Source organism: Carcharodon carcharias, chromosome 18, assembly GCF_017639515.1.
Source record: "Carcharodon carcharias isolate sCarCar2 chromosome 18, sCarCar2.pri, whole genome shotgun sequence".
NCBI lineage: Eukaryota > Metazoa > Chordata > Chondrichthyes > Lamniformes > Lamnidae > Carcharodon > Carcharodon carcharias.
The window spans coordinates 39,358,806-39,375,342 of record NC_054484.1 but is presented as its reverse complement, the minus strand read 5'-3'; the positions used below and the strand labels follow the sequence as shown (position 1 = coordinate 39,375,342).

Below are 16,537 nucleotides of genomic sequence, written 5' to 3'. Positions count from 1 at the left end.
GCAGTCCTCCAACTGTCAGGGACCTCAGCTGTCAAATCCTCCATCAGCTGCTGCAACATGTCCTTGATGTGTTCACCAGACTGTGACCCTGAGTCTAATCACAAATGCACCCCTATCGACGTGACTGTCTCTGCACAGGTGGGGGCTGTGGAGGAATGATGTGATGGTGCACCGTCTTGGAGAGCAGCATCATCATCTTCCAAGATGGAGTCCTGTCTTCCTGCAGACTGTATACGTCATCTCTCCTGCCTGTCACGAACTGTAGTGGAGAACACAAAGAATTACCTTGCCATTATGCACGATCCCTTTTCCCAGTGCAGTGTCACAAGTCTCCTATATGCCCAGTTCTCGACTCCTGGTTGGAGACATCCTACTCTGTTGTCTCGACACTTTGGCCTCACCATCTGCAACTGAGTACCTGCCGTGCTCCCTGGCCAGTTTGACAGCCTCCTCCTTTGCAGGATAAAAGTAAAAAACTGCGGATGTTGGAAATCCAAAACAAAAACAAAAATACCTGGAAAAACTCAGCAGGTCTGGCAGCATCTGCGGAGAGGAACATAGTTAACGTTTCGAGTCCGAATGACCCTTCAATAGTTCTGTTGAAGAGTCATTCGGACTTGAAACATTAACTGTGTTCCTCTCCGCAGATGCTGCCAGACCTGCTGAATTTTTCCAGGTATTTTTGTTTTTGTTTTGTCCTCCTTTGCAGGGGTCAACTTGCAGATATCAGGAACAATCTTCGAGCACTCCCTGACGTTATGCACTCTTTTGTTCTGCAGAAGGAGTGAGTTTCGACAGCAAAACCTTTAAAGAGCATGCACATGTCACCTCCCTGTCACCTCTGTTTCTCTTTCCACAGGTGCTGCCAGGCCTGATGAGATTTTCCAGCACTTTCTGTTGTTATGTCACCTCCCAAGTAAGCTCTCCACACACACACACCTGCCCCCTGGTACAAATTGCACAGCATGAACGGCCTCCCACACATTCCATCCACATTTTCCATCTGATTCTGAGGACGAGAACGCAAATTCCTGCCTGGCATACCACTCCACTGGCATAGCTTGATGCCATCATGAGAGTCACTTTGCAGTGACTTCACCGTGCCACTTACCATCATGGAGTGCATGAGGTCATTGACCCCTTTGTGGCATCGGACCCAGTTTCGCTTGTGGACCCCACAGCTGCTCACCTCTGCTGCAATCTCGGTCAATATCGGTCAGGAAGAAAAAGAATGGCCTCACACTGTTTCGTGTCAGGGTAGCATCCATTCACGGTATTCTGGCACACGGTGCGCACCTTCCTTCAGCACCATTGGTGCCCAGGATGCAGTCAGCAGTTTGGCATGGCCCACACTCAGTAAGCAATGAAAGACTTTGTGATACTGGAGATTGCTACATCAACCAATTTTGCGCTCACAGAGTGTTTCCATTTATGGGAAAGAGAAAAAATGGAGGCCATCAAGATAATCATAGATATTTTCAAAATGAAGTAGAGATGCCTTTGAACATTTTGAATAATGCAATAGACAATCTTTGATTAAAAAGATTGTCAGTTCATATATCATAAGGGTGCTCTTGGCCAAGCAGTGAGTAGATAACATTATCAACATAGGTAGACTGCTGTCTTGCACTTTGATCACTTTCAGGCATGGCTCTTTTCTTTGACGATGAAGCTATTTTTTCTGCAACAAACCAAACAGGAAAATTCTTAGAGAATGGTTGCAGCACATAAATAATGTCAACTGCAGTATGGAGAGTTTGCTTTAAAATGAACAGTAGATAAATTCAACATGTTGGTAGTGTAGTTACTGAATAGCAATGGTGAAAGAAAAATGCCAAACTAGAAATCTGAAATGAAAACATAAAATGCTGTAAATACACAATAAGACAATCAACATCTGTAAAGGGAGATGAGAAGTTAAAACGTTTCTGTGTGTACATTACAGTAAAACACCAGATTGAAATATAACAGGTGCCTTAGTAAGGTTAGGAAAATCAGAGGTAAAAAAGAGGAAGATCAAAATAGAGAATCAATAAATGGGAACTAAATAGGTTGAATAAGCTGCAAACTGCTTAATAGAAAAGAGTTAGATCAGTGGAGACAAAATCATCCAAGAAGGGACTCATAGATGAAACATGTAAACCTGGAGAATGAAGAATTGGAATGTGGGTACAGTAAATGCAATCCTTGAGAACAGAGAGAGCAGGCGAAGCAGAATCAACACAGTCGCCAATATAATTGAGGAAGAGATCAGGAAGTGTACCCAAATAGGAATTGGAATAAGGAATCAAGATGTCCTACAAAGAGAAAGAATTAATGTGGATTCCCATGACAACAACTTTTATCTGGAGGAAGTCAATAGTATTAAAAGAAAATAAAAAGTGTCCTGACCAGAAGACAGGAAGAAATATATATATATATATATCTACGTTAACCTGGCTACTCTATAATTTTTTTTTATATGGATCAAGGCTTTACCCTGACTAGCCATGACTAATACCAGAGGAATTTCTAACCTTCAGAAACCAGTAGCCACCTTGTTATCTTTAAACAGGTGCTAATGCCCCTGTGACTGCAGAAAATCAAATTCCAAAGAGATGCACCAACCCCCTTTACAGTTCTAAGGCAGAGCTGGTCAACGGAGACAGTATGCAAGGACAAAAGGAACCTTGACAGCTCTCTTGAACACTTCAAGATTCCAGACCTCGAAAAATACATCCTTTGTCCAACATCCAGGAGAAGATGTGGGAGATATGTCACAAGACCGTCCCCAAGCTGCTAGAACTTGTAATATTGCTGTGTGGAACTAAACCCAGGCAGTCTACCATTTTACCATCTAACAGGCAGTAGCAGAAAGAGCTCTGCCCTTATCTACACCCATGAACTACTGGAACATCAGAACTCCTGTATTCGTGTATTTGTATTTGGGGAGGCAATGGCATAGTAGGATTGCTACTGGCCTAGTAATCCAGAGACACAGGGTAATGCTACTGGGTTCAAATCCCTGCCAAAGCAGATAGTGGAACTTGAATTCAATAAAAATCTGGAATTAAAAGTTTGAAACTGTTGTCAATTGTGGTAAAAAACCCATCTGGCCCTTTAGGGAAGAAAATCTGCTGTCCTTATCTGATCTGATCTACATGTGACTCCAGATCCACAGCAATGTGGTTGACTCTTAAATGCCTCTGAGCAAGGGCAGTTAGGGATGGGCAATAAATGCTGGCCTAGCCAGTGATGCCCACATCCAATGAAAGGAAAAAAAAAAGACTCATTCATCTCTACATGCATGGAATTGTAGAATTCCTCACTTCTGGGAAGATGGATCAGCTCTGGACTTTTGGTTCTGTACCCTGAACTCACATGAAACCATAACTCTTACTTTTATTGTGGTCTTGTCCCTTTCATTTCCTTATCTCTCTTTTATTGTATGAGTGCAAATGGGGCAGACATTGTGAAACCCCCTTCCCTTTTGTGTGCATGTAAGTAAACCAACCCTTTTATTTTACCTTATCTCTAGTTTATTAGTAGAGGACTGGATCACTCCAAATTGAAAGGTTGGGGAAAACATGCCACCACTTATAAAGGGTGAAATCAGAAATCAAAAACACCCTTCTGTTTTTGGATGGTTAGTAAGAGGAGAAAGCTGGGCTATTTAAATTAACCCCCCTCCTGTCCATAACCAAAGCAAAAACTGTAAATGGAAGAATTCTGAAATAAGAGCAAAAAATGCAGGGAACACTCACTTAGCGGGTCAGCATGGAGAGAAGTAGCAAGTTAACAATTCAGGTGCAATCTGCTGACTGTTTCTGTCATTTTCTGGAGTTAAAACAAAGGTTACTTCAAGAGATAATAAGTTCAGTCGAGTAGAGGATGATTACCTTCGATCTGTCCGCAAGCATTACCCAGACCTCCCTGTCACTTGCCATTTCAACACTCCACCCTGCTCTCATGCCCACATGTCTGTCCTTGGCCTGCTGCATTGTTCCAGTGAAGCTCAACGCAAACTGGAGGAAGAGCACCCCATCTTCCGACAAGGCACTTTACAGCCTTCCGGACTGAATATTGAGTTCAACAATTTTAGATCATGAACTCTCTCCTCCAACCCCACCCCTTTTCTGATCCCTCCCTTTTTTTTCCAATAATTTATATAGATTTTTCTTTTCCCACCTATTTCCATTATTTTTAAATGTATTTCCATCCATTGTTTTATCTCTACCTTTTAGCCTTTTTTGATTCCTTCACCCCACCCCACCCCCACTAGGGCTATCTGTACCTTGCTTGTCCTGCTTTCTACCCTTAATTAGCACATTCCTTAGATAATATCACCACCTTCAACACCTCTTTGTCCTTTTGTCTATGACATCTTTTGGCTATCTCCACCTATCACTAGACCTCTATCCAGCTCTACTTCCCCCCCCACCTTAAATCAGCTTATATTTCACCTCTCTTCTATTTTTACTTAGTTCTGTTGAAGGGTCATTCAGACTCGAAACGTTAACTGTGCTCCTCTCCGCAGATGCTGCCAGACCTGCTGAGTTTTTCCAGGTATTTTTGTTTTTGTAGAGGAGGATTGTTGTGGTCAGGATAGGTTGGCCTGCTTATCAAAGAGGAATGGAGGGCTCAGAGATAATCTTAATGAGGAATGTAGAAGCACTTGCATGGGATAAAAAATCAGCCAAATGGGTCAGGAGGAGTGTCTAAGTAGGAATAGGAATATTCAAGACATCCTGCACAACAAGATCCCAGTTAAAGGAAGGTGATAATAATTAGATAATCCAATTTTAGATGAGGTATAAATATTAGCCAGGACATAGAGAACACCTGTGCTCTTCTTTACAATAAAGCGCAAATAACAGTTTGAATAATTGCTTATGCTGATAATGAATAAAATGGCCTCTGCCAAATATCTCCCACCTCACCCACCTCATTATATATTGATTTAACTACATCTGAGGCACAAGTCTGGGCCTTTTGGATAGTACGACCAATTAATGCCCTTTGAAGTGACTTAGCAAGCCATTCAATTGCCTTCAACATGAAAGAAATGTCCCAAGGTGTTTCCCAGAAATTAAAGAAAGGAATGAATGCTGAGTAAAAGAAAGAGATATTAGGAGGGGAGAGCCATAGTTTATTCAAAGACTGAATTATAAAGAGGATTTTAAAGGAGGACAGGGAAGTGGAGAGGTTTACAGAAGAGATTCTAAACTATGGGAGCCAGAGGTTCCAATAGTGAGAAGAAGGGAGGGGTAATGCACAACAGGCCAGAGTCAGATGAAAGGTGAGTTCAAGGAGTGAAGGGGTTGTAGGGATGGAGGAAGTTACAGAGATTGGGATGGATGGGCAATATCATAAGGGATTTGAACACAGGAAGTTTTCTGGCTACCAACAGATAGATAAGAGTGGAACTAAGCAAGGGTAGTCCCACATACATGAGCAAAATACAGCAGATGTAGGAAAATTGACATAAAAACTGAAAATGCTGGAAATGTTCAGGAGGTTTGGCAGCCTCTGTAGGGAGAGAGCACATATAATGGGCTGAATTTTGTGGAGGTGCCAGAAGTCCCACCGAAAGAACCGAAAATGGGAGGCAACCCCGCTTTAGCCAGCAGTTGGACCAGAGGAGGCATATTGCCAGTGGCAGCTAATTAAGTGGCCATCACAGGTCTGCCGTCTAATCAGAGGGCCGGTAGCTCAGCACCCTCAATAGCTCCGCCATTAACAGTGGCCAATCCTGAACACCAGGGAGAGGGCATCTTAATGGCAGGGCAACTTCAAGGACTGGGAAGTATGTTTGGGGGATGCTGGGTCCAGGCAGACAGGCCTGCGGTTTGGAGTTAAGTGTCACTGAGCAAAGGCAGCATGGTAGCCAAAAGGGTGGCCATTGTCACCAGGAGGCCATGGAGCATGGTGTTCCCCTAAAGGAGGGCACCCTCCCACCCTGGTGCCCACTGGGAGGCCACCAAGTTTCACCTGGCAGTCTCCACATGCAGCAGCAGGCCCTCCTGTGCAGGCAAATTGCACATGGAGGCAAGAGGTGGCCACTAATTGGCTACTTAAGTGGCTCAATTGGGCTCCCGGCGGCAGCTGATCTGCCAATAACCCCTGCTGGCAAAATGGCATGGAGGCGGGAGGACGGGGACACCCCCCCCATTTTGCCAGCCTTCCCACCTCCCAGCCCATCCACAAAAGACCCAGGAAGTTCAACCTGAAACATTGAACCTGTTTCTCTCCACGGCTGCTGCCTGACCTGCTGAGTATTTCCAGCATTTTCTGTTTATATCAGTAGTTCTACTGAGCTGGAGAACAAAAGAGGATGGTGTGGTCGACCTTGCCAAAGACTGCAGAGAAATCAAAGATGATGAGGAGAAAAAAAGAAAAAACTTGAATTTGTATGGGGTCTTTCGCAATCTCAATGCACAATGCAACTAATTTTACAGCTACTTTTGGTATATTTTGTCATGTGTGAAAATAACAGCCAATTTGTGCAATTCCCATATACAGGAATGTGATAATAGCTGGATAATCTGTTTCTTTCATGCCATTGGTAGAGGGATAAATACTGGTCAGGACACTAGGGAGAACACTTCTTTGAAATAGTGCCATGTTCCCCAGATAGGGTAGATGGGGCCTTCATTTTAACATTTCATCTAAATGGCAGCACCTTCGACATTGCAACACTGCTCCAGTACTGCACTGAAATGCCAACCTCGATTTTGTGTTCCAATCTTTGGAGTGGCACTTAAACCCACAACCTTCTGACTCAGAGGAGAGTGTTGCTACTGAACCAGGTTTGGTGCAGGAGGGATAATGCACTACAGTTATGGTCATGGAAGATATAATTTGTTCAGATACAATTTGTTTCAATGCTGTGTCAGGACAAAATCTGATTGGAGAGATTCACACAGCAAGTTGTTTGAAGATGGTCACAGATTTGGAAGGTAACAACATGTTCAAGTATAAAAGCAAAAAACTGCGGATGCTGGAAATCCAAAACAAAAACAAAAATACCTGGAAAAACTCAGCAGGTCTGGCAGCATCTATGGAGAGGAGCACAGTTAACGTTTCGAGTCTGAATGACCCTTCAACAGAACTAAGTAAAAATAGAAGAGAGGTGAAATATAAGGGGGGGTTAAGGGGGTGTGCGGGGACAAGTAGAGCTGGATAGAGGGCTAGTGATAGGTGGAGATAACCAAAATATGTCACAGACAAAAGGACAAAGAGGTGTTGAAGGTGGTGATATTATCTAAGGAATGTGCTAATTAAGGGTAGAAAGCAGGACAAGCAAGGTACAGATAGCCCTAGTGGGGGTGGGGTGGGGTGAAGGAATCAAAAAAGGCTAAAAGGTAGAGATAAAACAATGGATGGAAATACATTTAAAAATAATGGAAGTAGGTGGGAAAAGAAAAATCTATATAAATTATTGGAAAAAAAAATGTTCAAGTACTTTGTCAAGAAAAGGGAAATAGAAGATATGATGGTAATTCACAGTGGCATGTGGGTAAATATTTAAATCTATATTGAAATACTCCTTACCAGAGCCAGATTACTGATTTTGTGTGCTCAATTTGTTTGTCAACAATTCCAGTAAGACTCATTTGAAAATTACAAACTAGCCTGTAAATGGCTCAGATAATCCTGAGCCTCTGTGAACTCTGAAGAATCAGTGAGTTCAGTAAGAAGAGTCCACTGCGTCGGACTAGCTTAATCAAAAAATTTGTGCCATTAGACTTGTGTGTTCACTTCATATCATAAACCGTGGCCTTACAGCTGTGAATTTAACATAAACTCTAAAGGTACTGGCTACAACAACTCTTTTTGGGTTAAAAGTAAAGTTAGAGTGAAACCTAAAAAACATAAGCACTTACTTGAAATTGAACACGTACAATGTACTGCAACAACCACAAGCACCATCAGTGCACTTAGACTGCTAACTATTCGTATTATCCACAATTGTTTATCACTGGCAGAACCTGTTGAGAATTATTAAGGACATGCATTAAAAGCTATGTTGAATATCATACCATAAAGCAGCACTTTAGACTTTCATCTAACTTTTTTGCTTTAAATGTAACTATTAAATAAATTTGTATGACAACATCAGGGGGGGGATTTTTAGCTCGTTGGGCGGGCGCTCTCCCGACCTGACCAAGCTTAAAATGATGTCGTTGCACATTTGCGAGATATTTCAGTCAGCCGGCGCACGCAGGAGTTGGCAGCTCGCTCGCCAACAATTAAAAGGCCTATTAAGACCATTAAAAAGGAAATTTTTATGGTTGGCGGACAGGTGAAAAGACCAAGCAGCCTTTGCATTTTTTAGGAAACCTCACCTCGTGGATGAGGATTCCAACAGCAAATAAAAATAAAATAAGTGTTATAAAATTTCATTTATAACATGTCCCAGCTCAGGTGAGTCAACAGAATGCTGACAATGGAAGCCACGCCTTTAATAACAGTCAAAAGCCTAGAAATTCCTGGAACGTGACTTCATTACCACAAATGAGGCAGGGTGGGACAGTCACTTGTTTACTCATTTAAACAAATGGTGCAGCCTTGTGTCCTTAGCAACGCTGGTGGAGCAGTGAAGATTCAAACTAGCACTTGGCTGCTATGGGGGAAGAGTTCAGGCTGGTCTGATCAGAAAATTTAATGACAAGAGTTTTTCCTGAATGCTCCTTTCATTATGGGCCAACTCTCTAATCGTAGTTGATTTCATAGGAATCTGTTGTTATTGGGATAAGCTTTGTGGAGCCTACTTATAGCTGTTGTCTATTGACATACTTACTTTTGGTCATACCCTGGCCAGAGATGGAGTGATTTTCAAGGAGCCAATGATCTCACCAATCAGACTTTTAAATATGATGGTACAAAGGCACTCTGAGACTTAACAATGAAACTAGTAAGGGGTAGAAACCTGGTGAAACAGATGCTGCTGTAAAATCCTCTCCCCCACCTAGCCTGTGTTAATTCCATATCTAAGATGGACCTGAATTTTGAGGTCATAGTGTTTTTATTGCAGATGGGATATCTGGAACCTGTTTGAAGAAGCTAAAGTGTTTCAACAAGACAATAATTCGATTTCAAGGTTGCTAAGTGTTGGTGTCCCACAAAGCCTTCCTTTTAGAATGGGTTATAGGAAGGTCATTAGCATGCAACCAAATGTGAGTGGAATATGTCTAACAGTTATTGAAGTTGAAATAGTGTAATTTGTCCAAACCCAAATTAGGCTATTTATATTCCTGATCAACATCCTTCATGGGTCATCTTCCTATTATTACGATCGTTATCACCTTTATTTCACAGAATAGCTTCAAAACAAATGCCGATTCTCCACAGGAATTATTGATCAGGTGTCTACAGCTTGGTTTCTCTTGACTTAAATTAACATAACTCATAGGGCAGAATTGTCCCAGATTTGCACAAAGTGCGGTAGTGGGCAGGAAAAAAGTCATTTTAGCCAGAGCTGCAATGGCGGGTTTTCACGTCATATTGTCCCATTCCCACCTCATTAATTATGTAGCCACAAGAAACGCGCCGTCTTGCTGGTGGGTGGCCTCTGATTTTCCCGCCACGCCATTACCTCACTGTTCCCTCATGCAGGGCACCGCATTTAAACTGCAGCTCTGTGCACAATTCTCAATACTTACAGCCCAGGACTGCTCCAGTGAAGACATGGCCCCAAAGGCCAAGAAGCGTGCAGCACCCCCCTTCCCCTGAATAAGTGACACATCCTTGGGATGCCTTCTGGATGCTGTGTAGGACTGAGGCAATGTTCTCTACCCCTGCTCTGGCTGCAGGAGGCCCATCAGTCCTGCCACTCTAGCTTGGGAGGCAGTGGCAGAAATGGTCAGTGCCAACGCTAAATACAAGATGGCGACCATCCAGTGCAGAAAACGGATGAATGATCTCATCCATGTCACCAGGGTAAGGCAACCATCTGATCACTCTAAATTCACACACTCACAAGGCTATCACACATTAACTGGCATCTAACTCACACCCAGCTCAAGGGACATCACCACTCACTCTCTCACACACCTGGGACACCCCCTTCCCTAGTACAGCCCACACTCTGCAGCATCTTCCCTTGCCTGAGGCTACTTCTCCCTCTACCCCAAGCACTAAGCCCTAGCCCTGCAGCAGTTGAAAAGCCGCTCCCCAACATATAACTGGCCTGGTGGGTAGAAACCTGTCCGTGGTCCCCCCTAAAAGTGACAGGGTGCTGCCTGAAAAGCCTGGCGCTGTTAGCCGCAAGTGTTGTCCAAAGCAAGGTAGACGAAGAAACCTCAAAGTCCCGAGGGAAGTACAGCTCGCCAGATGCACGTCGCTTTTGTTCAATTGTGAAACACATCAGTGTGCAGCAGTGGGAAGCGCTGCCCGGCATTGATGGGTGAAGCGGACGATCGGAAACTGATTCACGACGGTGTGAAGATGAATTTTGGCCTTCTTGCCATATTGCTCCTCACCACCGTCTGTCATGAGTTGCAACACCAAGGGGGGGCCAGAAAATTCCGGCCATGCAGTCTGTATTTTATACTAATGAACAAGATTACTTGGTTCTTTCTGAGAAGTACTGCAAGCATTCAGAAGAGGGCCTGATGAATTCTTGTCTTAAACTATGGAAGGTAAGTAGATTGTCAGGAATAGTTTGGTGGCGAAAATGCTTGGTGCCATGTATGTTGCGGCTGTGATTCCAAGGTAACATGCTGTGCTCAGCGACCACTGACAGCCCTACTAGTTTACCCCCCTCTTAGTCACACTGTAATGCCATGACATTGTGCAGCTGTGATGGACTTGGTCAAAGGATAACAGTGTGGGTGCATCCTGGGTGGCAAAAGTGGAAATGGATGGGATAATGAGCATGGAGCTGGCTGTTCATCATTCATCCATCCATTGAGGCTTGGCAGCTATCTACATGACTGCATAACATCTGTACAGGTACTAGTGGCAAGGCGAAGCTATCTCCATGGCTGTGTCTTGTGAATCCATTCTGTACTTCCAGTGGTTCAGTAGAGTACACATTAATTAGGCAGCAACAATGACAATTCTCCCATAGGGAAAGCCCATGATGGGCCATCCATTCCAGGGTCAGCTAACAGTTGGACAACATCTACAGCTTGGCAACTCACCTGACATGGCAATGACATCTCCTTCGAGGCACAGGGACTTCACCATTGATGACCTACCTCTCAAATGGGCTTTTCTGAAGGCCCAGTTTTTATCTGTGCCTGAGTTGCCCAACCTGCGCTGGGCCTGCCTCCAGCCACTCTTTACTTCTGGAGTTGCCCACCCTAAACCCTATTCTAGCCCACCCCCCAGACCGAAAATCGGAATTTGGACAGACAGTTTTAGAGGTTGGGTTCGCAGAGTGGGCAATTCTCCTGTCTCTGCGCACTCAAACCGGGAGCGAAAATCTGAACCTGAGTCACATAAGGAGATACTAGTGCAGGTGGCCAAAAGTTTAACAGGTAGATTTTAAGGAGCGTCTGAAACAGAGAAAAAGAGGTAGAGAAACAGAAAGATTTAGGAAGGGAATTCCAGAGATTAAGGTAGAACAGGAGGTGAAAATGACAAGCCTTTTTCTCTTAATCTCACCGAGCCACAAGGTCAAAACATGCAAGGATATTCAAAGTTACCGATAATGGCTAGGATGAAAAGAAATAAGATAATGGCCCATAGCAAATGTTTAAATGATGTGAGAAAGGAGATAACTATTGTGTGTGTGTACGTGAGAGAGTTTGTGTGTGTGAGTGAGTATTTGAGAGTGTGTGCATGTGAGAGTGTGTGCATGTGTGTTTGAGAGTGTATATGTGTGAGTGTGTGTGTATGTGTGCGTATGTGTGCGTGTGTGTGTATGTGTGAGTGTGCAAGTAAGAAAGTTTCCTACATGTAGATGAAAGACCCTTTTACTTTTTTTGAGTGTGTATGTTTAATATGTATGCCCATTCATATTTTAATTGGTTTAAGCAGGGAAAGGTAAATTATGTTGGAATGGAGGAGAATGGAAAAATTCTGTTTTTTGTTTACCGCTAGTGTTCAGTTGCTTTAGGAACCTTCCTTAAGGGCTAATGATTGCTGTTTAAACATTACCTACAGCTGAAATAAATGTGGTTTTCTTCTTTCAGTGTTTTGTGTCACTGAATCAAAAGCTGGTTACCCCTTTGTGCTCTGGTTTGTATGTTTTAAGTTTAATCATTTGTTAAAATCATTAGAGTGTAAAATTCCGCTGCAGTGTTGACTGTTTTAAACATCAGTGTGAATGTTAATACTTGAAGCTTTGGGGCACTCAGCTGTCCTTAACTCCTCATGGAGAGGAAACATGTTGAAATTTTTGTTTATTTGTGAGAATTCACCTCTTCTTTAATTTCTAATTATAGCTGGCTGACAGAGGTGCCTGAAGAAAGAAGAACTAAGACGACAAAATTTCTTTTCCCTTTTGTTTTCTTTAAAAGGCACATGCTATTTTGTTTTACATTTAGTTGATTAACTATCACTTTAAGTTTAGGGTGATAAAGGTTGAGTTGTGAAAATTGGAATTTCATTTCTGCTCAGGGTAAACTTCAATTGTTATTTTACATACGTGTAGATCTTTAACTCCAGATAATGAAACTTGCTCATATTAAACTGTTTATTGGTGCAAATGGCCATTGGAAAACAAAAAAAAGGGAAAGACTTTAGAAACAACAGTGGAGTTTCATTTGGAATTTGAAGAAGTTGAAAAAAGAATGGCAGTTTAAACTTACAACAATTTGAAAAAAAACTAGTTCAACCTGTATTCTTTGAGGGAAATGAAATTTGAGCTTCCCTACAGCTTCCTATCAATGGAGTCTGAAACAAATGAAGTTAAAGCATGCGATTTGGGGTTTTTCCATTGTTCAAGAACAAGATTCAAATTACACTGTGTGGCTTGTGCAATGTCTTTGTTCTAAAAGTATGATCAAGGAAACTTAATGTGCTTGCGGACTATGCCAACAAAAAGGGACAAGGGTCTTACAAGCTGTGGCATGGGTCTTGGACCTTACTGAGCAAGTAGCAGGGACTAAAGAGGACAGATAATAGATCTGGACCCTGACAAATGGTGTGATCAGAACAACAGCACCTTTTGATTTTGAACTATGTAGAAGGCCCATTAGAACCAAAAATTTGGCAGGTGAATGAAGCTGATGCAGGGAAGAAAGGGATGATAAAAATGGGGCTCTATATGCTGGGGTTGGGGGGGGTGGAGGGTGGATTGCTCTGGAGCAAATGCCAAAGTGAGCTTAGAACAAAGGAAAAGACCCCCAGCATCCAGGCCATCAGTCTTACCTGAATTAAAAGAAGGGAGGTCATGCCCTTCAGAGAGTGCTATGAGCAACAATGGATTAGTAATCATATCTACCCAAGACAAGGTCTATCATGACATAACCTATACATCTGGTCCAGTTATGATTAATTTAAGTAACCTAACCTTGCCATCCTAGTAAAAGCAAAATATTGTAGATGCTGGAAATCTGAAACAAAAACAAAAACTCAGCCGGTCAGCATCTGTGGAGAGGAATACAGTTGACGTTTTGAGTCCATATGACTCTTCATCAGAACTAAGGAAATAGAGAAATTAGGTGAAATATAAGCTGGTAGAGGGGGGTGCGACAGGTAGGGCTGGATGGGGGGCCAGTGATAGGTGGAGGCAAAGAAGAGATTGCCAAAGATATCATAGACAGAAAGACAAAGGGGTGTTCCCATCCTGGGGTCTACCAGAAACCCATGCACTCACAAATGCAATGTTAACACAGTTATTGGCGGAATATGAGAGATCAGTGGAACTGAAAATCAAAGGGAATAAGTATAACATGCTGAAGGAGGAGGAGAGAAATGAGGTAGCAGGAGTAAAAACAAAAATGAGGGAGAGATTTACTCAATGATGGGGCCGTGATTTTTCACACTGGGATGTCCATAATGAATAGCCTAGATGTAGCAAGTTTGGAAGCGTCAGCACGACAGTGAAGTCGAAGGTTAGGGGAGATTATCCTGGGGATAGCGGAGACTCAGAAGCAAGTGGATACAGAAGAGGAGATAGTGTTAGTAAAGTTAAGTAATCTAGTGGAAGATGAGGAGAGCCAGGCCCACATTATCAATGAAATTATCAAGGAAGGGAGAGATGTATCTCGACAGGCAGCTGAGAATGATATCTATGGTTTTTGGCTTGTGGGACAGACCATGGCTAACTTTAGGAAGCTCATAAGAAGGATTTACCCTCCTGGGTTACAGGTGAGCACCTGAAATGAGCCTCAAACATGAGATGTCAAATGATACCATATTAACAAGGGATCTAACCCAAATGATTCTAGTCCCAAAGGACTGTGACAAAAATTTGCTTATGCAATTGGCATTGTTATTGCTAATCCCAATTATTCCAGAGACCACAAAAGATAATCCCTTAGATAGGATTCAGAATTTGGGCATCATTCAAGATTCCAGTTGAATCAAGTATTTACACCCTCCCTCCAGGCTAGTCTGGATGGATGGGACTGCATGGGTAACCCCAGATTTGGGAGGCTCTCAAAGGAAGAGGAATGTGTAGGTCTGTCCCTATAACCTGTTTGGTCATGAAATTCCTTTGTGCGAGTTTAATTGACATCAGGAGGCCATCAGTTGTATTATGGTAACTGAGGACTTGGATAGTGTTCCCATTCAGATGGCTTATAAGGGGCATGGGGAATATTGTTACAGCAGTAAGCATCAACTCTTTGTGATGGGCAACCAATCGTGTCCCATAAGCCATGAGAGATGCATTGTACCTACTTGGCTAGGAGACATTGGAACATGCAAAATGTACCTGATTAATGTGTCATCTGGTCTTAATGTCACCATTGGGAATGGAATGAGTGGTCATGAACTGACCACATATGTGACTAATTTCAGATATGATATTCCCCAACCACCAGAACACCTTACCAATCTTAAAGATAAAATAGGAGGCTCAATTATGACATTCTAACAAATTACCCAAAAGACTGGGGAACTCGAGCAGGGGAAGCCTGAATTAGGCAGAGACCCATGGTGGAAGGCATTATGAAACTGGGGCCTGAACCCCCAGGTACATCCCTGGATAAGAGTGATTTCTCATGTTTTGACGATTGTGCAACTTGTGATTGTTATACACCCGTTAACTGAGGTGTGTAAATGCCGTAAGATGTGAAGGGTGGTAAAAACCTAAGCTTTTGTGTCACAAATGGTGATTAAATACTATTTTGAGTATTGCTGAAAGAAGAAATATTTTTGTCAAATATTTTCATCTTGCCCTCATCAAGACAATTTGCAAGAATACCAAAGGGAATAACAATTTATTCTGTATAAGAGAGTGCTGATTGGATGGCAAGTGGACTCTGATTGGTCATGACGTCGCCATGGAGAATGTACTGTGACTGACAGTTAACTGCCAAGTATTATCTGAAATTCAAACCAGGCAGCTTGACTCTGATTGGTCAAAGCATTGCGCTGAGGAATGAACCAGCAAATGGCTGTCACTTATTTTGTTTAGCTGAAACAGGCACAATGGCTGGGACTTTCCATGCCCGTTGGTGTCAGGCATGTTCGGCTGTGTGAGGGGACAATATGACAAGAAGGCCAAAAATCAGTTTCACAATGTCGTGAAACCACTTAACGATTGTCCGCACCATCCTTCGATGCTGAGCCTCATTTCCCGCTTTCAGGCATTGGGAACCTCATTCTAAAACACCTACACATCATTATGGAATCGGACTCCACTGGATCTTCCGCCCACGTCAGTGTGATTGCACGCTGACGTGTTTCACAACAGCATATGAAAGGTGTGCACTTGGCAGGCTGCACTTTGAGGGGAACCCGGAGGTGGGTGTACAGTAACGTAGCGGAGCACTCACCCGGGTCGCCTGTTGCATTCAAAGTTGAGGCCTTTTGTGTGGGGGGCATGGGTTGCCCTGTGGCTGAGGCACGTTGGTGGGGGCCAATGGCTGTCCTGCAGTTCACGGTAGCACACAAACATGTGCGGGGTAGGGGGTAGTGGGCAAGGGAAGCGGCCACTCAATAGGGAAACCTTGTATAATGTGGCCATTCCTCTGTAGCTGAGACAGTTCAGACACAGTCACATTGATAAGGTTAGAGTGGGGCCTCTAGCTTCTCTGCCCATTTGAGCACTAGGAAGTTCGGAGGAACAAAGAGACCTTGGCGTGTGTGTCCATAGATCTCTGAAGGCGGAGGGGCATGTTAGAGGGGTGGTGAAAAAGGCAAATGGGACACTTGCCTTTATCAATTGAGGCATAGACTACAAAAGTAGGGAGGTCATGTTGGAGTTGTATAGAACCTTGGTGAGGCCACAGCTGGAGTACTGGTCGCCACATTATAGGAAGGATGTGATTGCACTGGATGGGGTGCAGAGGAGATTCACCAGGATGTTGTCTGGGATGAAACATTTAAGTTATGAAGAGAGGTTGGATAGACTTGGGTTGTTTTCATTGGAGCAGAGAAGACTGAGGGGCGACCTGATCGAGGTGTACAAGATTATGAGAGGCATGGACAGGGT

General features: G+C 43.2%; 1 protein-coding gene across 1 annotated transcript in view; it reads right to left on the bottom strand.

Moving 5' to 3' along the window:
- Window positions 1-1,553: 1,553 nt before the first annotated feature.
- The window catches only part of LOC121290435 (tyrosine-protein phosphatase non-receptor type substrate 1-like), a 93,308-nt gene continuing 78,324 nt past the window's right edge, over window positions 1,554-16,537 (bottom strand). Inside the window, exons 5-6 of the mRNA XM_041210872.1 lie at window positions 7,866-7,970; window positions 1,554-1,681 (exon numbers count right to left, since the gene is read on the bottom strand). Of these exons, the coding sequence (XP_041066806.1) occupies window positions 1,554-1,681; window positions 7,866-7,970 (233 nt within the window). The remainder of the gene's footprint in view (window positions 1,682-7,865; window positions 7,971-16,537) is intronic.